The sequence below is a fragment of the Phyllostomus hastatus genome, unplaced genomic scaffold, assembly GCF_019186645.2.
Source record: "Phyllostomus hastatus isolate PE091 unplaced genomic scaffold, TTU_PhHast_1.1 phas_contig_209, whole genome shotgun sequence".
Taxonomy (NCBI): domain Eukaryota; kingdom Metazoa; phylum Chordata; class Mammalia; order Chiroptera; family Phyllostomidae; genus Phyllostomus; species Phyllostomus hastatus.
The window spans coordinates 22,507,214-22,533,807 of record NW_025333735.1 but is presented as its reverse complement, the minus strand read 5'-3'; the positions used below and the strand labels follow the sequence as shown (position 1 = coordinate 22,533,807).

General features: G+C 47.3%; 1 protein-coding gene across 3 annotated transcripts in view; it reads right to left on the bottom strand.

The window, feature by feature from the left end:
- Window positions 1–1,798: 1,798 nt before the first annotated feature.
- Window positions 1,799–26,594, bottom strand: part of KANK4 (KN motif and ankyrin repeat domains 4) — a 67,152-nt gene continuing 42,356 nt past the window's right edge. For all 3 annotated transcript variants that reach the window (XM_045835616.1, XM_045835617.1, XM_045835615.1), the window contains 8 exons: window positions 23,425–25,359; window positions 21,818–21,929; window positions 18,930–19,148; window positions 17,215–17,302; window positions 14,579–14,789; window positions 13,208–13,350; window positions 9,509–9,709; window positions 1,799–3,684 (listed from right to left, as the gene is read on the bottom strand). In XM_045835616.1, the coding sequence (XP_045691572.1) occupies window positions 3,580–3,684; window positions 9,509–9,709; window positions 13,208–13,350; window positions 14,579–14,789; window positions 17,215–17,302; window positions 18,930–19,148; window positions 21,818–21,929; window positions 23,425–25,359 (3,014 nt within the window). In that variant the 3' untranslated portion in view covers window positions 1,799–3,579. The remainder of the gene's footprint in view (window positions 3,685–9,508; window positions 9,710–13,207; window positions 13,351–14,578; window positions 14,790–17,214; window positions 17,303–18,929; window positions 19,149–21,817; window positions 21,930–23,424; window positions 25,360–26,594) is intronic.

Below are 26,594 nucleotides of genomic sequence, written 5' to 3'. Positions count from 1 at the left end.
TACTGCTCACTCTGTACCCAGTGTCTCAGCATCACCTCCTACCTGACCCCCTCACCTCCAGTCTCTCTCCAGCCTCCCTCTGTGAACATTCTAATGTGCAAATCTGATCTGGCTCCACTGTGTAGAAATTCTTCAATGGCTCCCCGCTGTCCACAGCATTGAGATTTTAACTGTAGATTTCTGAATTCCTGACATTACATGCGGATTTTGCAAATTTATGTGCATTTTTCTAAAGAAAGCTTCAGGTTCTCAAAGAGGTCCCTGATTCCTCTTCAAGTTATAGGCTTAAATCCAAATTCCTGATCCCAGCCTACAGGTATATCTACTAACATTCCTCTTAACTCTACTCTTCAGTCACTTGCCCCGTGCAACCTAAACTGAGGTCATTTTGAAATTCTCTCCATTGCCAGTCAGCCCATGGTCTTTCACACTTCACATATTTGTACTTACTGTTCTGTCCAGATTGGCCTGACAAACTCCTCCCTCTGCCTCCTGTGGCTTAGCTCAAAGCCACCTCCTGTGTGAGGCTTCCCTGACTCCCTCCGGCCGGGAACGTCTCCACAGCACTCTTCAGACCTGCATTACTCATTCTGTTCGTAGTTGTTGCCAGCCTGTGCCTGTATCCTCCACCAGACCAGGAACCCTCGAGTCTGGGACCCAGAATAGATAGTCCACAAATGCTTGTTGAATAAATGTCACTCATCCTGCCGCCCCCACCTCCCCATGGAATACACTTTCTAAAATCTAAATCTGAGCGTTGCTTCCTGTGTTCCAAACTTGGTACACTGGCTTTCTCTCTGGCTTCATCTGGGAACCTTCCTTCCTTCCTTTTTCCCCTTCTGTTCTTTTAATGCTCAAATCAGTGTTCTCCCTTGTCCATAAAACCATAGAGGTTTTATGCATGCTTCCTCCTTTGCTCCTCTGTCACTTGGCTGATGTCCATTCATCCTCCAGATAGCTTAAATATTCTTTAGGAAGCCCCCCTGGGCCCCTCCCCTCCCTCAGACCAGGATGAGGGTCCCACCTATGTATCCCCATGCACCTTGTCCTTTCCTGGTCACTACATGCATCATATTGTTCCATGATAACTTGTCATCCTGCCCTCCTAAGCTGTAAGTTCTCTGTCTACCTTGCCTATCATATATACCCAGCCCCAAACATAGTAAACACTTAGAAGGGAGTGGGTACCTGATAAATCTGTGTTAAGTGAGAGCTAGATGAACAAAGTTCTCCATCATGAACTTGATTTTCAGTAGCTTTCCATTGCCTTTAGAACAAAGCTTTATCATAATCTTAGGGCACTTTATGATCTTGTCCACAGGTCTTATCTGTCTCATCTCTTCCAAATCTACCCTTTATCTCAGTGTTTCACCCAACCCCCATGTCATGGTCCTATTAAACTGATGAAGGTCCCCAAATGTCTGCTGTCTTGTCGTCCATCCCTGGCAAGCACTGGTCTCTCTATCTGGCACTCTCACCTCACCTCACCTCATCTCTTACTCATCTTCCTTTTCTGGGTGACATTCACTAATCTTTGTTTTCAGTTCAGATGCCTCTGCTTCCAGGAAGCCCCCCTTGATTTTCTCAGATTAGCTCTGGTACCTGTATTGACTCCCCTGTATTATTCTGGGCTTCCTCCTCACCATTCTATTTTCTCAAATAGATGGTGAAGTGACAGTATGAACATAGGACACGGACCCCCTACTGCTGACCGCAGAACCATAATAGCAAATAAGACTCAAGGCAAATTCCCAAGAACCAAGAGCAGAGAAATGCAAAGAAACTTTGAGACAAAAGATTGAGGGGCAGCATTTTACTATACAAACAGTCAAAGGCCAGGGCCTTGATACTCCAAGTGTGGTGTGGCCCAGCAGCATTGGCATCCCCTGGGAGCTGGTTAGAAATGCAGAATATCAGGCCCCTTCCCTCCCCCAGACCTACTACACTTGGGAGATCTGTGCACATATCAGAGTTTGAGAAGCACTGGGTTAAAATATTTATTGATGTAGGGCTTTGCTCTTAAAGTGTGCTTTGAGGTCAAAACAAACCCATTTATATAACATTTTTAGCTTATTAATTGCTCCATTCTTGCCACCTCTGAGCAACTCCGTCACATGCCAGTGTCCTGCTCTGGGGCTGTGAGCCTCTCTTGTGAATCCTAATGGCAAACCCGTATCCCGTCTTCTTGGATTGAAAGTGGATTCCCAAACTTCCATCATCTGTGCCTTGCACAACACCCCCAGGAGGTAGGTTGTGTAAGTTTCGTTTTTAAAAACAATGAAACTAAGGCCCAAGGAGGTTTTGTGACTCACCCAAGGGGCACCAAGCAAATTGGCATCTCAGTCAAAATAAGATCTCAAGATTTTGTGTTTCCAATGTGAGACTCACTGAACTCTGATGTCTCTCTTTTTCACTTAAGGTGATTTTGTGCATAAGAGACTTTAAGAAAGAACAAATTTGTAGATGACCCTGTGTGAGTTACTGAATATGGGCCACATACGTATGAGTCCTGGGATTACGGGAGTTTAAGAGAGAACTGTGCAGGGGAGAGAGACGCCAGCCCAGGGGAGTCCTGCTCTGCCTGGCTCCCACACACCTGCTGTGACCCAGGCCAGAAGAGTCTGCCCTCTGGGACCGCAGAAACCTCAGGACCTCAGTGGGCTCACAGTTTGCTCATTGGGGCTGGAAGGAGCTGGGATTACCATAGGGCCATGGGTACAGCTATGGAGGAAATGCGGGACTTCTGGATGGCAAGAACCCATCCGCAGGAGGATACTCTGATTCATTTGTTTTTTTTTTGTTTTTGTTTTTGTTTTTGTTTTTGTTTTTTTTTTCAGAATAGCTGACGTAACTGATTGCCTAAATACATGTGTGCTTCACTGGATTGGATTTCCTGATTAATTCCAATTTCCGTGGAGCAAACTGGAGCTGCTAAATGACTCACAGGTGGTTTAGATGTAGGTCTGGCACTGACGCCAGTGTGCTTCTTTCTACCTTGACTGAATTTAAGATTTCTCTTTCCACCCCAAGTGGGCACAGGCCCCAAATGGAGTTTGTTCGGTGTCACCTGTCTGCATGGTGATTCTCCTATGATCCTCTAGAGAATGACTGACAGGACGACTGTTTAAATCTCCCCCATCTTCTCTAGACATGCATAGTCAAGGGGACATATTCATACATAATTGAGTAAAAAACAAAAAGATGGTGCACTTTAAAATTCCATGTAAAAAGTATTGCTTTTCTAATGTGCTCCTGCCTGCTGGCTCACTAAGCAATGCTACAAAGGGTGGAGTCATGAAAAATTCCAGGCTGAAGATATCCGGGATTTTAGATGACACCAAAGCGCCCTGCACCTTGCACCCTGCTCTGCAGCCTGAGTTGTCTGGGGGCTTGGCCTAAGGCAAAACTACAAAGCATCCTACTGAGCAGAATTACACAACAGGAATGTATGTGCATATTTGACATAGTTTTTCCTCTTGAGGGGTGGCCCTCTCGCTGTGACCCATGCCCTCTCCAAGGGCGAGGGAGGAGTCCAGAGAAGGGGCCGTTTGTTCCTGGCTGCCAGTTCTTCCACAGCCCCTATGGCCCCAGGGCCCTGCCCTGCTCCACATGGGCCTGCAGAAGCCCTGCAATTTCCACATGGGCAGGCGGGTGCAGAGCGATGGACAGAGCTGTTCGGCCAGCCTACAGGGGAGAAAGAAAAGGAGAAACAAATTTTATCCTGTCTGCGTCCCACCCAGAATGGAAGAGGGGACTGGGAGTAGGGAGTATACGTGGGCATAGAAGTCTATTCCAAGCATCCAGAGACCCCGGGAGAGGAGGAGATTCAAATGGCAGGAGAATCACGAGAAACGGGCCCCCTTCCACAGAAACAACATTAACAGCATCCACTTCTGGAAGAGTCATGTCAACGGAAATGAACTGTCACTTGGTTTTTAATACACTTAAAAAAATTGGAAAACAGAAGAAAGAAAATAAAAGAACTCTTCCATTATTCCATTATGCAGCTCTAAGAGAAAGTTAGCATTTTTGGTATATCTCCCTCCAGTCTCTTCTATGCAAATCTGTTACTGGTTTTCAAACAGATGAATGATAGTGTACATCAATTTTAAATGTGCTTGTATTTTGAACTCACCAAAGTATGTTATACAATTTTTCCCTGTTCTTACACAGTCCTCAGAACATACCATTTTTTCTGATTGGGGACATACTATTCCATAACTTACTGAAGTATTTCCCTTCCGTTGGAGACACGAGTGGTACCCAAGTCTTCATCATCCTAAACTTAGTGCCGAAAGCATTTTCCCGTTTCTGAATATTTCCTAAGGACCAGCTCTTAGAAGTGGGCTCCCAGTGTGGAAAGACATACATACTTTTACCTCCCAATATACGATACCCCAGTGCTTTCTCCGCTGTTTCAGTAACACAGGGAGCTGCTGGGGCCACTGTCTGCTGAAGCTGCCTTCAGAGGGGCACTCGCAGGCAGTGCTGGCGGAGAGACGAGCAGAAAGGCCGACATGACCCAGTGGACACCATCTGCCAGGGCAGCACAGTCTCGTGAAAGAGCTCAATTATGTATCCAGAGTTCTGAAACTTAGCTGTCTCCAAAATCCACTATTTTGGTAACTCATTTGCATATAAAACCTGAAGCTACTACCTATGATCCTTATTTAGCACCAATAGTGTGAATGTTTTTACAGTTTGTTGCATAAATATTGAGGACTTTGATACACAGAGGGCACCCAAGACCCTGCTAGTTTGTTTTCTACTTCACTGTATATAGGGCAATTACTTCTTTTTTTAAAAAATAGATTTTATTTATTTATTTTCTGAGAATGGGGAAGGAAGGAAGAAAGAGAAGGAGAGAAACATCAATGCGTGGTTGCCTCTTGCACACCCCCAACTGGGGACCTGGCCCATACACAGGCATGTATGTGCCCTGACTGGGAATCGAACCAGCAACCCTTTGGTTCACAGGCCAGCACTCAATCCACTGAGCCACACCAGCCAGGGCACCATTACTGGTACTTCCTAAAATGTCGAAACTCTACAGAAGCAGGTAGGAAGTGTTCACACTCAGCCTCAAATTCTTCAGTCTTTCCTCTGTGCACCAGGATGGAGTCCAGCTGCCACCGGGGCCCCACACACATAAATAACTGTATAGCACAGCATACAGCCATATGAGCCAAGAGGGAAAGAGTGAGCTCAGAGGAAAGCACAATGTCTCTGTGTGTGCAGATGGCAGCGGGACCCCAAGGAGGGGCACAGGGGCTTCACAAAACAGATGGAGTTCGTTCCCTGAAGGGGCCTCATGATTCCTTGTAGCTTTCTTTGACCACCCTTTATAAGTGGTATTCGTGGGGTTACTTGGTAAATCCCTGTCTCCACGAGGCCGGGCACTGCATCTGGCCCATTCCTGCAGCCCGGTGAGCATCCCGGGGCCTGTCCCCATGGCTGCCCTTGGGTTGGTTCTCAGAATGCACTGCTGAAAGAGGGGGTGCTGGATGTCAGAGAGCCACAGTAATCATTCCAATGTGATGACGATCCTGAGCAACTGAAGTCCTGGTGAATTATTTTAGATTAGGCAAGTCAGGAACAAAGCAAAGATTTTAAGTAGAGGAGTCTTGTAAAAGCCCCACAGACAGGGGCCTGGGTTTTAGGCCTGTCCCCTGCAGTCTGGACATCATCGCTGTGCCTCGTCAGCTGCGAGGCTCTCTATAGCCATGAAGATGGTGTGATCACTCTTGTCATGGAGAGGAGCCACTGGGCCAGTCCCCAAAGACCTTTGAACAGGGCCCATCTGGAGATGTCAACCTGTATCTGTGGGCTCCTCAGTTGCAGACATGGAGGGTGGGGGGCCCCATTCAGCTCAAAAAGTGTGGCCTGGGAGACCACCTGGGGAGGGTGTGTCTCTCGAGCACCTCTGCCTGAGCCTGAGCCCTGGGAACAAGCCCACAGCCTGGCATACCAGTGGGAGCCAGATGCAGCAAACCCTGCTCAGCAACACTGCCAACCTGGAGACAAAGGGGCCGGGGAAGCCAGCACTCTGTGCACATGTGTGTGTGTGCATGTGTTTGGTTGGGGGGGTTGCCTTTCAATATGACAAGAATCCACTATAAATTAGGTAAAGACGAACAAAGCAGAGTCTGCTTTTGATCTGATGGGTGAGCCTCTGGGTCCTGGGGCTCAGCCTTCACCACCACCTTCCTGTGCTGATCACTCTCACAGCCCCTGGGAGGCTGGGTGGTCAATTTCTTGAATTACCTTAGAAACCTAGGGAACATTCCTTGCTGGCTGTTCTGGGAGGTCTGCGTTTAGATCAACCATTAACTGTTGGTAGGATGAGAGAAACCAATTTCAGGACATTAATTCTCTCAGGTTTCCAAGGAAATTCCCAAATGACCCCTGCATCCAAGCTGTATGGGAAGGGCAAACAGTGAAATGATTTGGTGATCATGATGAGGGCTGGAGTTTGCCTTTCAATGCAAAGCTTGAGGCATAGGGCTTGGTGCTCGGTGGGTCCCGGTCAGCAGTCCCCACCTGACACTGAAATGTCTCACCCACATCACCCTTGGGGACTCTGGGTGTGAATCCTGCAGTGACCCTGACCTGAGCAGGCAGCAGGGGATTGGGCCATGGGTTGGGCCTAGGATGCCCTGTGGAGCTGCCGCCCTCACAGCCTGGCCATCCTGGTGCTCTCTGGGCACCTCAAGCCTCTCCACTTGCGCTATGACAGGCTTCTGCAGCCATCTCCTATTTAGCTCTCCAGGTCCTCCTTCCAGGCTTCCAGCCCTGAGTGGCAGCTGGCCTCATCCTCAACCCTGGCCTGGCTCTTCCTGATGTAGCACTTGACCAAGGTAGTTGTCTAATCCCACCTGGATTTTAGCACTCACCTATACCAGGGTCTCTCAACCATGGTGGTGTTAACATGTTGGGAAGGTAATTTGTAATTTTTCATTGTTCCTGTGCATCATAGATGTTTAGCAGCATCTCTGACCTCTACTCACTAGATGCCAGGAACTCTTCCTCCCTCACTTGGGACAAATAAAAATAACATTGCTGCCCTAGCCAGGTGGCTCAGTTGGTTGGAGCATCATTCTGTGCACCAAAAGGCTGCAGGTTCGAATCCTAGTCAGGGCACATATCTAAATTGCCGCTCAGGGTGCGTACAGGAGGCAACTGGCCGATGTTTCTCTCTCACATCGACATTTCTTTCTTTCTCTCTCTCTCCCTCTTCCTCTAAAATCAATTAAAAAAATAACCTCAGGTGAGGATTTAAAAAGTACTTTTTAAAAATGACATTGCCAAACCTCCCTGGAGCGCAACATCGCCCTGGTATGAGAACCACGGGACTAAAGCCCATTTCGCTGACAACACCACTTCACCCTGTGGGGGCCAGTCTCCTCGTAGGTAGGCGCTCCCCTACTTAAATCTAGACCTTCCCCCCAGACTCTGCCTGCAAATACCGAGGACCCTACTTGTTGATGTAGTTAGCAGTTGTTTGTTTCAGCTCACTGTTCATGTGACTGTAACACTTACAGTTACCATCACCCGAGTGCCTCCTAGGTGGAAGATGTGGGCTTTACAAACATTACTGTACTTGGGTAATGTCTATTACTACCTCTATCTACAGGTGAGCCCACAGACACTCAGAGGGATTAGGTGAATGGGCCCAAAGCACAGTCGATGAACCCAGTTTCACACCTGTGAGTGTTTACAGTCCACGCTTCTAACAGTCACTGCAGTCCTTTGAAGTATAACCGAGCCCTCCCTCCATCTCCTGAAGGCAGCCATAGCCACTTACTTCTCTCTCATCTGGGGCAGACCTCCAGAGGCATCCGGGAGATGCTCTCAGGGTCACATCTCAGGGCCCAATTATCCCAGTTAACCAGGGACTCCCGAAGCTCATGCACCCATCTCACTAGCCTTCCCTCTCAGGGCTCCCCAAGGCAACAGGTCACCCCTAAGGGGCCAGAGGCCTCCTCCTCCCTCTGGGTGACCCTGCAGGAAGCTCACTGGCACAGATCCTTTGTCTGAATGGGCTGTGTTTGGAACAAGGGCTCTTGTTCCCAGCAGCCCACCACTGTTCCTACCTGCATTTCAAGAGGGTCTGTGTCTTCTAATTATCTCAGAAATCGCTTCAGGGTAGAACTGGGGCTCAGGGGCCTGAAGACATTGAACTGGAGAGCCCTGCTTCCTGGTTAGGGACCTAGCAGCTCGAATCACTGATAGAACAATCTAGGGTAGTTCAGATGTAGCTTAGTAAGAGGCTCTGTCCCTCGAAAAACACAGGACTTTCTACCCCTCCCCAGAACTTTATTCCTTTTGAACTGTGTATGTTAAGAAGTATATAGAGGTCTGTTTAAAGTATTAAATTATAGTGCCAACATTAAGAACACTGGAGTCAAACCAGGGCTTGAATCCCTGCTCTGAGAATCAGCAACTTATGACTTTATGATAGCTACACAAACTCTCTAGGCTTCTGTTTTCTTATCATTAAAAAAAAATTGGGATTGCACTACCTGCCTCACTGGGTTATTGAAAATTAATGCATGGAAAGAATTTAGTTCCTGTGAGGACTCCAGAAATATTACCTGCTGCAATTATCAGTCACAGAAGCAGTTCCTGAGAACTTACCTTTGAAGTTTAGGGGTTCATTCACTCAGCTGTTGATTCATTCATCTGATGTGTGGCAGACACTCTACTAGGTGCAGAGATTTAGCAGGGAACCAGAAACATGGACCCTCAGTGTGACAACAGAGATGATGATGCAGCAGTTAAGAGTTTGGGTTTAGGAACTTGAAGGAGAAGCATTCCACTTACTGTGTGATCTTGGGCATGTTACTTAACTACTCTGTGCCTCCATTTTCTTGTGAGCAAATGAGTGACATGAGCAAGTTAACGTAACAAGGTAGTGGTGGGATTTAAATGAGATGGTCTGTGGTAAACGCTCAGGATGGTCCTTGGCACAGAGAAAGCACTTGATACATGTGAGCTATTATCGTTATCGTCACTATCATTGTCACCATCATTATCATCATGGTCGCCATCACCTTTCAAAGAAGTTTACGTAAGAAGCATGTGTCTGGCATTGCAACTTCAAGCAGGCTGGCTTGATGAAATGGGCTGTTCTGTAAGGTGGATCACTGTCCGAGAGTGGACCTAATTTACACTTGGTTACTTCCTCCAGCCTTTCAGGAGTCCCCATGAACAGCAGAGGTCCTCCATCTGAGCTGCAGCCTTGAAGCCCACATGTTGTTATTGCTGGGACCAGATGAGGTGCCAGGCCTATGCACATTCCCTCACAGTGGTGGGAAAGGCTAGGGTTTGGAGTTTCTGAAATCCAAGGCTCCAAGCATTTACCATGGATTATCTCATTTAAATCCCACAACAGGTCAATTCTGAGGTTGATTCTGTTGTGACTGCTATGGTGTTCCTTGGGTTCTGCTGGCCAGCAAGACACATTTCAGGAAGGAAGTACCTGCTTGTCAATGCCTGTGAGTCTCACCTTGTCCGTCAGGCTGCTGTCACAGGCCGGGTGTGCCAGGAGCAGCTGCACCATGTCCGTGTTGCCATGGTGACAGGCCAGCATCAGGGCCGACGATCCATCGTGGTCCTGCAGGTTGACATCTGCCTGGCAGCTCAGCAGCGCTCGGACCATGTCCACCCTGTCGTGGCTGACTCCCAGCATCAGCGCAGTCTGGCCTCCCTGCACACAGAGCCCAGGGCGGGTGAGTCCGCTGCCTATGGGGAAGGACTCCTGTCCTGCCTGGGTGTGCTCAGGAATAACTTCTCCGGAAAATGGCTGATGACCAGAATTTTCTTCTGCCTTTGGTAGGGGACACATTCTTCAACACCTGGTAAACTTCTATTTCTTTTCCAAAACACTAGTCTACTGCTACACCCTCTCTAAAGCCCTCTACTGACAACCAGGCATGAGATTCATAACACAGCGCTTATCACTTGGTGTTACAAGCTGCCAATCTCTTTCTCATGGACTGACATTTTGATATCAGGGACTTCATCTCTTTCTCCCCACTGCCCACCAGCTAGTTTGTGCTGATGCATGTCGAATAATGGGACAAGTGAAGGGCTGAATGTTTCAGCACCATGACTTACTACTGCCTGCCCCAGCCTGACCTTCTCCAGAAGCCTTGGTCTGCTCTGAATGCCCCTGGGACTTTCAGTTTAATGACACCAAAACCCTCTTGTCTCAAGATCTTGCATGGCCCTGTGGTCATTACTAATTCACACCCATTGACAATTTTTTACATCCTTATGATCATTGGTGGACGTGGCAATGACTTTGAGTCAGAAAGTGAGTCCAAGCTCTGGTCTGCTCTTTCCTGGTGCATGACCCTGGCCATCTCCTGTGTCTTCCCTGAATCTTGGTTTTTCTTTTCTTTCTTTTTCTTTTTTGTTTTTTTCAGATTTTTAAAATGTACTTATCTTTAGAGAGAGGGGAAGGGAAGGAGAAAGACAGAGAGAGACACGTTGATGTGTGAGAGACACATAGATAGGTTGCCTCTTGCACGCCCCCAGCTGGAGACCTGGCCCATGACCCAGGCATGTGCCCTGACTGGGAATCGATCCAGCAACCTTTCAGTTGGCAGGCCGACACTCCATCCACTGAGCCACACCAGCCAGAGCTTCTCTTTTCTTAAAAATTAATATAATAATGATCTATCCTATGTACCCCACAGGGATCTTGAAGGAATCAAATAAGATAAAGGTTATAAATATAATATTATGTAGTAGTAATTTTTCTGATTGCAAATTGCCCATCATTTCTCATCATTTTTCCTGTATGTACATAATCCTCTCCTAGGACTTGGTTGTATTTGCCCTCATGGTTCTCCCAGGTTCCAGGTGGGTCAAGCTCGTCCTCTGACAAAACATCAGACTTCGTGAGGTTGCAGCAGTGAGGCAAGGACCATGTTTTCTCTTCTTTCAGATCCCCCATGGCTCTGAGCACAGTGTCTTACAAGTAACAAGTGCTAAGACATGTTCGCTGATATGTTTACTAAAGTGCTGATCTGCCATCACTGATGGATCGTGCTTCCCCCTGCCCAGAGCACTGGGGCTTAGAGGAAAGAGGGCGGGTGGCAATCACAAAAATCCTGGCTCTGCCACTTACTACCCGTGTGAATCTGAACAAGTTAACTTCTTGGTGACTTCTTGTGGTCTGATAAAATGGGAATGATTAACAATATTACCTGCCTCATGGGGTTGTTGCAAGACCTGAGCATCTAGCAAATGCTCAGTACATGTTGGCTATTACCATCATTATGAGGGTTAGAGATAATATATGCAAATGCTCAGGATGTGGGAATGTATTAGCAGCTGTCCTGGCTCTCCATTCTCTGGATCCCAGACAGATCTTTCCAGAGAAGTCTGTTTGTTTTTTGGTTTGCTCATACTCAGCTCTGAGGTAATGGCTGTTAACTGAACTAACCAGACCACACGGTTTCCACCCAGACCCATCTCTGCAAGTGGTATTAAAGCCAGATGACATATGCAGATTGTGGTCACATCTGCCCCTCTGCCTGACTCAGGGCCCCCTGTCCTTCATCACCTCCCTCCTGGTCCAGTTCAGTACAGCTGACTGTAATGATCACTTACACAGCACTGCTATGTGCCAGGTGCTGCCAGGTGCCGTGCTGACCCTGGAGGTACAAGGAAAACTAAGTAGCTTATCTCAGGAGACTCCCAGCCTCCCAGCTCTCTCCCATTTAACCAGGTCCCTGCACCTCTCCTCATACGTAAAGGCCCCAAGGGGGGCTGAAGGGAACAGCTATCGCTGTGAATTCTCTGATGACCTGGGCTGAGTCCCTTACCCTCCTAGACCGTCCGTTTCTCCTCCGTAAACTGAAAGAAAAGAGGAGGGAATGCTGATTTTGATCATAGGTAGGCATCCCCTCTTGCAAGAAGGACAATTTAGAAAAAAATCAATGTTTATGGGAAACATTAAAATGAAAACTGCTTGAGTCCTATGGAGTAGGAGTGTGGGTGAGTGAAAATACTTTGAAAACCAGAATGTGATCCACAAACGTCTGTCCTTGACATCAATAGGACTGCCATTAGGTAAAGCCTGCAAAACGACTTCACCGTCAGGTTAGGCTACTGCATGCGATCACTTTGGTGGCTGCAGGGGAGTGGAGCTCAGTATGTTGTTGGGAGACAATGTGCCACGAATTCCCTGGCTTTATGCACATCAGGTGAGTGAGGCACTGCCTGCCCTTTTGTTTTCGTCTCTCTTTTTAAGGTTGTTTGTACAGTGAACAGCTTTGGAAGCCAGAGAGTATCTCCTCCCGAACAGAGGCAGACAGGCTTACTGGCCAGTATAAAAGGCTCAGGTTCCCTAAACTCAGAGTTCCTTTCCAGTAACACAACCCGCTCTGTGCAAGGGGACCTGGCCCTCCTCACGCTGCCCAGAGGGAATGGGGAATTGCGTTTCAGGGAACTGGTGTCAGTACCAATGCTGTCACTGCTCCTACTACTGTAACACTCTGTCCTTTGTCTCTGACATATGTCATCTCATGTATCTGCCAGCATCCATGACACTGTAGCATGATAACTTGTTAGCTTTCAGGTAAAGTGAAATCTCAAACCCCTTGATAGTTCTTGATAGTTAGTCTACCACCTATGATCACTCCAGTGGGGGAAAGGACAGCTGAATGCACTCTACTCATTCTTGTACTGGCTGAAGATGGGTAAGTGGCCTGTTGGTAGTGGAGCCTTGTCTGCTCAAAGCCCCACTCAGTGGGAACCATACTTACTCTGTGTTCTCAAGAAGAAGAGCCCAGAAGCTGAACAGAGCTACATCGCAACACTAAATGGCATTATAATCCATGATTAAGGCGGATCACTCGCAGAGGCTTCCTAGAGCAGCCAACTAGCAAAATGCCTTCTGAAGGCGCTAACTGTGGGAATATTTGGTTTGAGAAGTTGAATCCAGATGGAATTTGACCAATTTCAGACTGGGACATAGATTACAAGTGTCCTGACCTCTGTCCCAGCCTGTCTGGGTCTCAGGAGTTTTGCAGAGACCAAATGATCAGCCTTTGGACACACACCATTTGGAAGCCCCAGCCTTCTTGGCTTAAAAAACTACATGGATTTACATGGAATTTCTCACCCTGCCGGCAGAATAAACCCAGGAGGTTCTGGCATTTATTAAAGTGGAGATCAGGTTCACACCTCCTACCTGGGTAGCTTGGATATTCACATTTCCTTCCCTTAAGAGCTTCCAGACAACAGCCATGTCTTCATCGGTCTCCGCAGAAGCCAGGGGAGTGATCATCACGGCGGTATAGCCAGCTTTGTTCTGATGATCCACGTTGCAGATGCCTGCAAGAGAAGCAGTGAGCACTGGAACAGCTCCCAAGGGGCCAGAGGAGAGACTGCCTTAGCCTGTTCAACAGGATGCTGTTGGTTAAAATGGGATAAAGCAATCCTTTCCCAGGGGTGGAATCAATGTTTTATATTTTTAGCAGCCTTTAAAACTGGCTACTTTTTTTCACATGTTTTCTGAGGCTACCCGCAAAGAAGTTCTACAGCAGAATCAGAGATGGCCACGAGGGCCAAGGACCATGACTCTATCTCCTAAAGCAGAGCACAAACATTATTCCCATTTTATAGATGAGGACACTGAAGGTCACTGAAGCCACATAAACTGCCAAAGTGAGGGGGAAGTGGGGCCAGGACTCAAGTCTATCTGGCTCTACAGCCCATCACTCACCTGGCCACATATTGCCCACAGCTGTGAATTTTAAGTTTCACTCTATGTTTGTGAGTAACTCTTAAGCTGGTGGCTGTGTTTGTACATCCTTTCCAAGGCCCAGGGATATGCTGTGCAGTGAACCAGGGGGTGTGAAAAATACCACAGGGTGAACAGGGGAGAGCTTTAGGAATAGCAATCCCACTTGAAAACAGGGGGCGGAAAACTGCAATAGTTTTTCCTGAATGAGAATGAGTTTTTTTGAATGAGAATTCAAAAGAAATTTCTGTTTTAGCCCTGGAAATAGGCATTGTATCCTTCTCCACCAAAGGAGACAGTAGATTATCAGCCTGTTATCTGTCTGCACTTTTGCTTATCTGAGAAGCTTATGTGTCTCTTTTTGGGCAATAACAAAACAGTCTGAGGAGATCAAGTTAGCCTTTCACTTAGCCTTTCCTCTATAAAATGGGGATAATAACAGAACCGTGCCTCATAGCATTATTGTGAAATGTAATGAATTTATATATTTAAAGTACTTAGAACAACACCTAGCACACAGCAAGTGCTCAGTAACTACTCATTGTTATTACTATTATTGTTTGGAATGGTACTCTTGCCTTTATATCCTTGCTACTTTCCCCGAGCCTCAGTTTCCTCAACTGCAACATGAGAATAACAACACCCACATCACAACAACATGGTGAAAAATAAATGACATGATAGAAGAAAACGGTCTACCCCAGTTCTGAGAATACAGAAGGAACTCAGAACAGAAGACTCCCTTAGCTGGAAAGAAGTGAGTACACGAATTGTCCTTTAAGGAGGGACCCCGACTGCGTAGTGGCAGCCATTTCCGACCTGTCTCCAGCAGCAGCTTGACGACAGGGAAGTTGGAGTGGGACACACTGTAGTGCAGGGCTGTGTTTCCATTCCCATCAGCCAGGTTGACGAGCAGCTTTAGGAAGTGTGGGGAGTGAGGCTGGAGGTAGGCGGCCACCACAGCAGGACTGGATGACTTCCGGCTAGAAACTCGAAACCACTCTTGACTGATGGTGTTCAAGCTTTGCTTCTGAAATAGCAAAAGATCTCAATTCCAGAAGGTTCTCTGGCCTGGGATGCTCCGGTGGGGGTGTTCATTTCTACTAGGAAGTCAGCTTTGAATGCTTCCACCTCTATCCCTTTAGCTCCCTCCAGCTCTAGCTGGTGCAGTGGAGGCTGCAGCAACATCCTTTGAACCTGTGTGATTGATTGCTCCTTCCCCACGTGAAGTGGAGGGCAGTGGGAGCGCAATGCAGTAACTAGCACCAAGGCACTTCACTAGGTGACAGTTTGGGTCTGCTGTAAGTCTAGGTGACAGCCAACCAAGACCTCCTCTTTCATGTGCATACAGCCAGCCTTTAGTGACCTCAGCTCAGACTCTTGTGTGTGTTTTCAATACACATAGATGGGAAGTCACAGTATTTCATTAGCGGGAAAAATGCATGCTGAAAGCTCAGACAAACAACATGACCAACTTACACTGGAAACAAAACCCAAACAGCTGTGCTTGAATTCTTTTTGGCTTTTGAGCTTTGCTAGGGCCTTCAGGGAAAATATCTGAACCACCCATGGCAGGACTCCACCATCCAGTGCGGGTGTCCAACCTTTTGGCATCTCTGGGCCACACTGGAAGAAGAGCTGTCTTGGGCCACACATTAAATACACAAGCACTAAAGAAAACTGATGAGCAAAAAAAACCGTTTTAAGTAAATTTACAGTTTTGTGTTGAGCCACATTCCTAGCCATCCAGGGCCACAGGTTAGACACCCCTGACAGTGTTCAGCTCTGTGGAATTGTAAATGAGGAGAATCCAGAGCAAATGACATCAACTCTACATGTGACATGACCTCAGTGTTTAAAATCAAACATGTCTAGATTATTTACCCATGGGGATGTGAGTACCAGAAATGTTTTCACACTCATTCTGGAAAGAGAACTGGATTTGGAGTCACTGAGCCAATGTGACCAGGCGTAAGTCCTGGCTCAGCTGTGTGACCTTGGAAGTCACACAGCTTTTTGAACCTTACTTGTCTTACCTACAAAATGGGGGTATAAAAGGGGCTGGCTCCCTAACCTCCCACAGCTCTACAGAGCGAGGCCCTTGTACAACTTGCTTTGTCTCTAAAGTAGGGTGGCGGGGTCTTGTGCTTTGATCCTAATGTGGGTATGGTGTCAGGTTTGCATATCCTCTAATTGCTTTTCTAGGCAAAATCAGTGGAATCTTTTATGGCTGAAAGACTTTTTTGTATAACATCTCCTTTAGTCATGGAATCTTTTCTAAAAAAACTTTTAAAATTTATTTATTTTTTAGAGAGGGCAAGGGGAGGGAGAAAGAGAGGGAGAGAGACATCAATGTGTGGTTGCCTCTTGTATACTCCTTACTAGGGACCTGGCCCACAACCCAGGCATGTGCCCTGACTGGGAATTGAACCAGCAACCGTTGGATTTGCAGGCCAGCACTCAATCCACTGAGCCACACTAGTCAACGCTAGCCATCAAATCTTTAAGAGGATCTGAAGAAAGATCCTAATGTTAAGGAACATGGTGGTAGATTTTAAATAGAGAACTAAGAAATAGTTTTGTAATTCATTTAAGAATGCATAACAGGAATTTTAAGCAACATCTACATCACATATTTGTTCTTTAACAATCTGGGGATCTTTATTTGCCAAATCAGCTAAGATAAAGTAACAAAAATGGAATGGGCTGAATTGATCATTTTTACTTCTATAGCTCTTCTGCAAAGGAGGAGAAAGGGGGCTTTGAAAATGGTTTCAAGTTGTTACACAATGGGTCTTATCAGCTGCCTCCATAACTTGTATCTCTTGATTAAAAGTAGAACCCAATCGTTACATGTTTAAGTCTCCGAGGGTCATAAAGGTGTTAGGGAGCAAACAGATGTAGTTGGTCTCTTGGCCTCTTGGCCCAAGAAAAAGAGTAAAGACTACAAAACTAAATGCCAGGGCTTGAGGGTAACTGGAGACATGCTGCCTACTACCCTCATTTTATTAATGGGGGAACTGAGGCTCTGAGTGTTGAGCTGGCTTGCCCAATATCTCATCGGTAGTACTCCTGAGGATAGGACCTATGGTAGGTGTTCCACATGCTCTTTTCCATTCTACCCACAGTTTGCTCAAATTGCACGGCAATTTTGAGCCTAAGCCACAAATCATTTTATGACACACATCCCGGATGCAATGGGTAACAACCCTTGGTAAAAGCCTCCCAGCACTGGGCCTGCTTTCTTGTGCATATGCGCTGGTTCCACTTTCTCAGCATAATCCATCATCTTAGGCAACAGGCGAGACTTTGGGCAGATGAGAGAGCACCCAGAGGAAAGGGGCTCCCGTGTGCACTCACACTACTGCTTCAGGCAAGGGACCAAAGTCACCTTGTTGGAACTAACAGCTTAAACAATACAGCAATCTCTATGTGACAATGAAAAATCAGAGTACCAAGAGCTGGTCGGTGGTGGTCCCAGTTTCTGGCAGATGCTGGCTCAATGCCCGGCATGCATTAAGAAATTCTTCAGAGGGTTTGTATCTAAAGAAAAAATATATGTATCAGTCTCCATGTTGATTTTAAAAAAGGTTATTCTCTATCTCCACTTCCATTCTCAGCAATTCAAACACCCAAACTGGGCAGCTTCCCAGGATAAGGGGTATTCTTCAGAAATGTGGGGTGAATACGGTGTCTTGACAATGAGGCTCAGCTTCTGAGCTCTTCTGAAGAGAGTGTCAAGCACATCGCCCTTTTATCCTGCTGTTTTCAGGGGCTGGGAGCAATTGCCAAAGCATTCTGGGGGCCCAACTGCAATTCCTGTCATGCTTGGCAATGGAGGATATAGTCTTTTTGACTTTGGACCAGAAATTTTCTTTCTTTAAAAAAATATTTTATTTATTTTTTTTGGGGGGGAGGGAGAAAGAGAGAGAAAGAAACATTGATATATGAGAGAAATATTGGTCAGATGCCTCCTGCCACACCCCCAACTGGGGACCTCGCCTACAACCCAGGCATGTGCCCTGACTGGGAATCAAACCAGCAACCTTCAGTGGGCTGGTGCTCCGTCCACCGAGTCACACCAGCAAGGGCTGGACCAAACATTTTCTGCCTGGCTGCCTTGAAAACTTCAAAGAACCCAATAATCTATACCAGCCAACTTCTTCAGGTTATTTTTCCACGAAAGACACCATAGGCGCTAATGGAGTCAATAAAATGAAACCAATTAAGCTGGGTGTTTGCAAAGGTAAACACTCTTCCTGTGTTAGGACAAGGGCAGAGGCAGCATTGAGAGGCCTAAACTGGGACTTGGCGGCATCGATCACTGGGGAGCTCCACTCCCTCATCCCGTCGTTACAGTGCTGCCATGCCGGAGCAGCCCTGCGGACCTGCGTGACAAGCTGCTGGTATCGACTGCTCATCACTCCTTGGACAGCCAGGCTGGGATGAATGGTAATGATGACAATGGTACTTACTATGCTTTTCCTTCCGTTTCTTGAGAACCTACTATTTTGGCATTTTACATAGTTTCTCTCATCCAGCCCTGACACCAAACCTATCAGGTTGCTGTCATCTACATTTCACAGATGAAGAAATTGAAGTGACCACAGCTTAAGTACCTTGTTTAAAATAATGCTGTACAGATAGAGGATTTGAATCCAGGTGCGCCCAACTCTGAAGTACTTTTTTCATCATGCCACATGACCTCCCATCATTTTAAAAGACTTACATCAGCATAGCCAATGGGAGAGGCAGAGAAGGGTGTGGGTAAAATCAGGAAAGGCCTAGTCTCAATCCCCACTCTGCTAGCTCTGTCATTTACCCTCTCTGAGCCTCTGTTTCCACATGTGTATAGTCAGGATTGTAATTATTTCTAACTTGCAGGGTTGTTTTTAAAACTACATAAGACAACAGCTGTAAAGTCCTTCACATTTGCAGTGTTAGGTCAATGTCAGCTTTATGTGTAGAGCTCAACTATGACTATATCCCATGAAGCAGGAGCTACACATGTTTAGTTCAAGCAGTGCATACTACATGGCATAGATTAGAAACTCAATAAATACTGGTGAAGGAATAAACAAATGAATAAATGACTGAATAAAAGAATGAATAAATGCTCTCATCTTTTCTCAGAGGTTCAGGTGTCCCCTTCTATATCCATCTGACTCACCGCTCAGCCTTGGGAAGAAGGGGTTCTTCCCCAGGTCCCCTTTCCTGGCCTGTGTCGCAGGTGCTCTCAGAGATGCCTTGTCCCACCTTACAGCTGGAGTGGGCGTCTCTGTCCCGCCTATGTTCCAGGCCATCACACTTCTTCTCAGCCTCACTGTCAGACAAGTCTTCTGGGGAGCTGTCCTCGCCACTGGTCTCCTCACTTGAGGTGGTCTCGTAGCTGGGAAAGGAGACAGATGTGACTTGTTCCATGCTTTTTGCCCAGTGCCCATGTCAACACGAACGAGACCTGGGTGGGCTTTAGATGACACTTCCCAGCTTGCTAACCACATTCTCCACTTTCTGTTCCTTCAGGCCTAGAGGAGGGAACTCCCAGGAACCTTGACATCAGAGAAAAGTGCAGGCAAGAGCTCTGACTCTAACGTCAGAGGCCATTTGGGGAGAAGATAAGGAACTTCGGTCTTCATGGCAAACACACGAACAGCACATGCTCTATTGACCAATGCATTCGGATGATCCCAACAGGCAGTCCACAGTTGTTATGAAAACATTTGCTTCTGGAATCCTAATGTCTCCAGAAAAGAGCCCACATCTAGGTACGTGTTTCCCATCCACCCCCCTCAGTTTTCTGAACTGCCTGACAAATCTTCATGTCTTTAGGTGATCGTGAGACTTCCTTTCAGCCCCTTGTTCTAGCCCAGCTTACACCCAACAAAGAAGAAACCATCTCTGTCTACTCCCAGTTGGGATACTTGAACCCAGCATTCGCCTTTCTCATCTGCAACCTGTTTCAACTATTGCTGGAAACAGCAAAAGCAAGAGCATGGACCACCACTTCACACATGGTCCTCCCTCTCCAGCTACAGTCCTTATGTTCAACTATATGCAACTCTACTGAGGTGGCAGACCAGAGACCATGGGGGAACACCCTAGAAGATTTATTGATTCTGCTGCTGATGGCCAATAGGAGACCACCAATGGACAAAGACTTTGGGCTGTAGGGCCACTGGACACTGCCACAGAGACCCAGGGACCCAGTGGCCACTTCTTCCACAGAACCCCTTCATGGCCTGTCTCCAAATGAGAGCCCCCATGTTCACCGCATTTGTAAACCTGGCCTGTTTCTTGGTATGCTCGCATTCTGTCTTGTTTAAATCCAAGATATTTCTTCCTGTCTTGTGCTTAGAACAACCTGTTGCTTTTGAGACTGAGAGAGTAGAGGATGTAACATATTCACCAAGCAGTTCTTGTCTTAAAATTGTTTCCATAAAAACTTCATCTGGAAGTTCATTCATTCATTCAACAGAAATTGACTGAGCACCATCTATGTGTCAGGCACTGTTCTAAATACTATATTGAGGTCCCTGTCCTAAATGGGCTATGTTCTAATAGGGAAAGGCAGAAAATAAACATGTAAACAATATATTCAGATAGTAAACCTTGAACTTTGAATAAAACAATAAAGGACCATGGGACAGAGTGCTGGGAGGGGCTACTTTAATTAGAGCAGGAGTTTGTAACCTTGGCTGCACATGAGAATCACTTGAGGGTATTTAAAATTCCCAATACCTATATTACACTCCAGACTAATTAAACTGGTGTCTTCAGAGAGGGGACCCAGGCATTTCTATTTTTTAAGGTTCCCCTAGGACTGCCAAGGTGCAGCCAAGGTTGAAAACCACTGCACTAGAGTGACAAATACTGAAGAATATCTGGGAAAGGAGCACTTGAAGCCAGGGGTGGTGGTGGTGTTGGTGGTGGTGGTGGGTTGACAGCAAATACAAAGGCCCCCTGAAACCCCAGCCCCCATTCCCTCTGCTTCCCAACCCCCCAGATGGGCCTGACTCCGCACACTTGAAAGAAGAAAGGCAGGAGCCAGCAGTAGGGGACCTGCTTTACACTTTAAGATTAAGTTGATCCTCCTTTTCTTGGTGAAAGCTGATTCTCCTATGAACACAAAAAGGATTTTCCTCGGGCTGCAGTGTCTGACGTTAGCAGGAGTGGGAACAGCAACTCTATGACCCCATTTCATCTTTCTGACGTTTCTCTCACAGAAGGTGCAACAGTGATGTCACTGTTATTTGAATCTGGCATCTTCCTTCTGGTCTCACTCAAATTAGCAGGGGTTCTGACCTCTTTCAGACAGATTCCTGGGCCCCCATTGGCTGGACCATGTGTCCTTCCTCTGGGTTTCCCAGCATCCTACACTTCCTTTCTATAAGAATTCATCTCATCATAACAGCACTTTTGTACTTCCTGCATTATCTCTGCCCAGGTCCAAACTGGGAGATGAAGGCGGGGACCACAGTTTATTGGACATTTTTATCCCTGCCATGTAAGACAGTGCTGGTACTTCACACATGTTTGTTGGATGACTGATTTAGAAATGATTCTAAATTCAATGATTTATTTTCTAGAAAAATAAGGTTTGGTTCCTGTTCTGAGTCAGTAGACATTGGTTGTTTTTCTTTATCCTAAAAAATACTGGTTTGGTTTGCAGTAAGTTAGTAAAAGGAAGAAAAACTGTAAATGGGTGAAATTTGAAGTTCAACAAATTAAGAGTTTGTCCTAGTTTTAGTGTTGTGGTTCAGATTACATGTCTCCCTTAAAGGGCCCATGTGCCTCCCAAACTCCCAGAAGCCACTGGGATCCTGGCCCTGGGGGACACGAAAACTAAGACATATTAAAAGCCCAGGATCCAACAGACCACCACAGCTGGCAAGGAGCCAAACACATGCAAACCCGAGATGGAGTTTTAAAGGGCCGTTGAGATTAATTCCCTTGAAGAAGAATGAAAACCAGATGCTTCCCCTTAGGACAAGAGAGCGCTAAGGGCAACACAGGAATAGGTAGTGTGGGGGCAGTCTGGGCTTCACGAGTGATGCTTACCCACCGTTAACCCCAACAAACTGAAGGTTCTTTTTGGTCCCATTACCTCCTGCACGGAAGCCATAGTCTTTCTTTTTCATTATGGATTTAAGGCTGGTCGACGGGGAGATTTCTAGGCAGACACAACATCACAAGTTAGAATGATCTTGGAGATGTCCCAGAATGCAGCAAAACCAAGACCCTTGCTTTAAGGGGATATAGATTGAGGGTGTGTGAAGAGGTAGAAAAGGGCAGGAAACTAGGTAATATCAATCAAATATTTTGAGGTTACCCTGTCTGGTGTGGCTCAGTGGACTGAGCACTGCCCAGCAAACAGAAAGTTTGCTCGTTTGATTCCCAGTCAGGCCACATGCCTGGGTTGTGGGCCAGGTTCCCAGCTGGGCGCATGTAAGAGGCAACTGACAGATGTATGTCCCGCACATTGAAGTTACTCTACTTCTCCTTCTCCCTTCCTCCCCCACCCCCCAAAAAGAAAAGTAAATAAAAAATCTTAAAAAATATTTTGAGGGACTGCAAAGAGGTCTAGCCTTCTGGTCAGTGCCAGCCGAACTGTCCCTAGTCACCAAGCCTCTCTCTGTGTGGATGACAGTGGGATCACTTTTTCAGAAGAGCCATGTGCTATGGGTGCCATTCTTGTCCCTTACAGCTGGGAGATCTGAGGCTCGGCCTCACTCAGTGAATGGCAGAGAAGGAGTTAGTTAGTTCTAAGCATAGAACTTAGTTCACGGGACTCCTGGTCCCACCTCTGGCCCCACCTTGGCCAGTTGACCCTTTGTGACGTGGGGTAGGCACCGGAGACACATGAGCAAGAACACAAGTCTTTGGCCATGCTCAAAAGTACAGGATGCATTTCCTAATAGGCAAGATTAGAACTAGCACAAAATAATGAGAGAGCGGGCAATTTGTGATCTGCAGCAGGAAGCAGGCTCGCACACTGCTCACTGAGCAAAGTAAAATATGGTTCCACTTTACTCAACAGTGGATTGTCTGTTACAAGAGGAAGTGCCGCTCAGCCAAAGGGTTGACTTCCACATGTGAGTATCATTCAATCCCCGCCCCGCCACAACATTCAGTGAAATATTTCAGATCTCAACATAATTTCCTTCAAAACTAGGCTAGAGAAAACCTCCAATGTGCAAGAATCAGAGAGGATCTCAGGAATGCAAGAGCTCAGGAAGCAGTGAAGGGAGGCTGAGGTTCAGAGCACACATAGCCAGGGCCACTGTTCACCCTAGACCTTGTCTTTGTGCAATGCAAATGGGAAATAGGCACCCTTCTGGGTGGACACAGTGCTGCAGGTGTGGCAATTGAAGAGGTAATATGTGGGCTGGATTTAAGCTCCAAGGTACCCTCCCTGGCTGGCATCTGTGCGCCTTGTACTATATCTGGACAGTGGTACAATGGCCCTGCTCTCAATCCTAACCTTAGAGCAAGGACATGAGAAGGGGCACAGTGCATCCATTGTTACATAATTAGTTTTTATTACACTGGGTTCCTGGAGGTGCTTAAATCTTTAAAAAACATATGCATGCAATTAAAGCCCCTTTTCCCCTCTGACTCATCCCATAAAGAAGAAATGGTTCCCTGTCTCAGGCACCAGTATTTACCCATTGGTGGTGGAGAGGAGGAGGGGGCTGGGGACTCCTTCTGGGGTGGACCCTGGGCTGAGTAGGCAGACAGCAGCAGGTTGAGGGAGCTCAGGAGCTGGCGCTGGATGCTGCTGAGTTTGGAGGCGGGCTGCTTGATGGCACTGGCCAGCTCTGGGTACCCGTGCTCCAGGCAGCTCCACTGTTCCTGCAGGAGCTCCTGGATCTTCTTAACATATTGCCCAATGGTGGCATCTGTGGGTGAACTTGGTGGCCTTTGTGTGCCCTCTTTCCCTGGGAGTTCTGAACTGGCCTCCTCCTGCCCTGCTGGGGGAGCCTTTATGTCACTGCTCCCTAAAGAGCCTCCTGCTCCTCTGACCAGACTCTCGGCTCCCGCCTGAGGGTCTCCGTCCTGCTCAGAGCCTCCCTCTTCTATCCTGAGCTCAGTGGAGAAGCAGCTACATAAAGGAGAGGTGAGGACCACCTCAGGGTCCTCTGGCAGTGACAGCTGGGATGGTGGCACGAATTCTGCTGGGCTCTGATCCCCCTGTTTGTGACTGTCCTGCCCCCAGAGGAGGCCATTCTCCTCTCCTCTGGCCCTCCAACTTTCAGATCCCATGCTGCTCAGAAGGTTGACACCAATGCTCTTGTCACATGACTGCCTGGCCGAGAGTCCGAGGAGGGAGTCGCTGTTGACTGTGGCATCAGTTTGGCCCTGAGCGTCTTTGGTGTTCCCATGGCTAAGCTTTCCTGCCAGTTGAGCTACAGTGCACTCGAGCTCTTGGATCCTCTGCCCCTTAGCCTTGATTTCCTCCTCCTGCTCTTGGAGGGCAGCTCTCACCTGGACCAGTTCTTCAATTTTTCCAGACAATGCATCCTCAAGGTCCAAGAGCTGCTGCTTCAGGCTGGAGATGCTGCCAGGATCCAGGGCAGCAAGGCCCAGGCTTTCCTCTGTGACCCGCGTGCCAACACTTCTCACGTCCACCTCCACCGGCGGCGGAGGGGGGATCTCACTGATGTTGAGCTCGATTTCTTCCAGGGGGAGCTCATTCTCAGGGATGGGTGAGGGCAGAGGTGGGGGGCTTGGTGTTGGGGAGCCAGGGGTGAACACCACCTCTGCTTCTCTGGTTTTATGTTCGTTTTTTGCATCCTCTAAAACTACAAGTGTATTCTGGGATGAGAAAGGAGGACTTGGGGGAGGGAACAGATGTGGAGCCTCTTCTTCACCCTCCGGGTGCTCAGCCGTTTCCTGGACCAGTTCTGGAATCCCTGGCACCAGGTCTCCAAGCTCTTTGACTTTTGGTTGGGTAGCTGCCCAGGTGGTGGAGTTGGGAACACCTTCAAATCCTTCCGCAGGGCCAAAGGTGCCCCCACAGACATTGCCTTCTCCCGGAAGGGGAATGAGGGCGGGCAGCGTGGGAGGACCTGAGGTGAGGCTGGAGTCCTCTGAGGCCCTGTTTTGCAGCAGTGTGGCTGGCATGCTGCATGCTCTCAAAAGCTGGGGCCGTCCGCTCCCCGAGGCGAGCTCAGCCTCCCCGGGAGCCGCAGACTCCAGCTGTCTGGCGGTCTCAGCCAGCAGGGCCCTCCTGTGGTAGCTCCCCTCGCTCCCACGCAGGGAGGGTTGGGGGTGATCACCGAGCGTCAGTGCGTGGGCTCGTTCCTCTGTCCCCAGCGACACCTTCCTGGACACTAGTGGGGACCAGTTTGGGTGGGGAAGAGCAGCATGCAAGCGAGCCCCACTGTCAGGAAGGCTGAAGTTTCGGGGCAAAGTGCTGAACTTGGCCTGCTTGGCCCTTCTGTGGATAGGAATCCTTTTGATGGTGTTTCCCTTCTCAATGTCATCCACATACTTGAGGAAGTCCAGGTCCAAATGAAAGCCATATGGGGTCTCCACCGAATAGGGGTGGCTCTTTGGATGGTCTTTCTCCTCGTCTGCCTGAGAGGACTGGTCTTTGGCTGGAAGACATAAGACATGTTAAAAGAAAAAAAAAAAAAAGCACAACGTTAATAAGAATTATAGGTGGTGAGGCCTAATATCTGCGATTTTCACTTCTCTTAAATGTCCCAGCCTCTAAATTATGCTGAGAGGCTCACAGTCTTTTGGCTGTGCTAAGAACCATGTTATTAAATCAATGTGTACTTAGCCAAAATCTGTGAAGAAATAGAAGAAATAATTTCAATTTGCAGCCAGTCATCTCAGTTACTACTGTGGAATCTGCCTGCAGACCAACAAAATAAAAGTCTTCCACTGTTTTACTGGGTTTGAGTCATGGACTTGCTGAACTGAAGTGGCCAGGAGTTCGCCAAATCAGGGTACTAACTGGCAATTATGACTATGGAAAAATTCAAAGGATGAAATATATAATTGTTTCGACATTGAAAAAGAACCTTGCATTATTCAGACAGGTACTAGTAAGTCTTGGTAAAGCCAGAGACATCAAGGAGTTATGCCTTGTACAGTTTTTAAGTTTCCGTCAGTGCCCAAGCCTCGAGGTACATGAAGATCAGAGAGAACAGAAACTTGTAATCATGCCCATCTCTCTGTCACCTAAAAGCTTCCTAGTGCTTAACCAACACGAATTTCATTTTCAAAAACTCATGCCAAGGAAGGAAATACCACATTTTTCACAGCCTGGAAGTAAAGTGGTGAGGGAAAAGGTAAAATTAATGTCAAAAGGGACATTCACACCCTAACTGGTGTGGCTTAGTTGGTTGGGCATCATCCCACAAAACAAAAGTTTCAATTCCAGGTCAGGGCACACACCTGGGTTACAGGTTCACCCCCAGTAAGGGCACAACCAATCAATGTTTTTCTCTCGCATTGACGTTTCTCTCCCTCTTCCTCCCTCCCTTCTCCTCTCTCTAAAAATCAATAAATAGAATCTATTTAAAAATGTGTGTTGGGGGGGAGGGGACATTGGCAACACATCCTCCTAGAAATGGGGCACTCAGGACTTTTCAGGGTGACCCAAACTATCAGAGGACATCAGGAATATTTTCATAACACCAAAGCACTGACTTCCAACACAAGTCACTGAGAACAAGTCGGTTTTTCAAGTATTGAATCCATAGGGACTTGTCCCCAAGTAGTTTCTTCTTTTGGTGAAATAGTCTTTGTCCCTTTGATGTTCCCTATGTGACAGCCCTCCTCTCTTTGACATTCTTCTAAACATGCTCTGAAATGCTGAGCT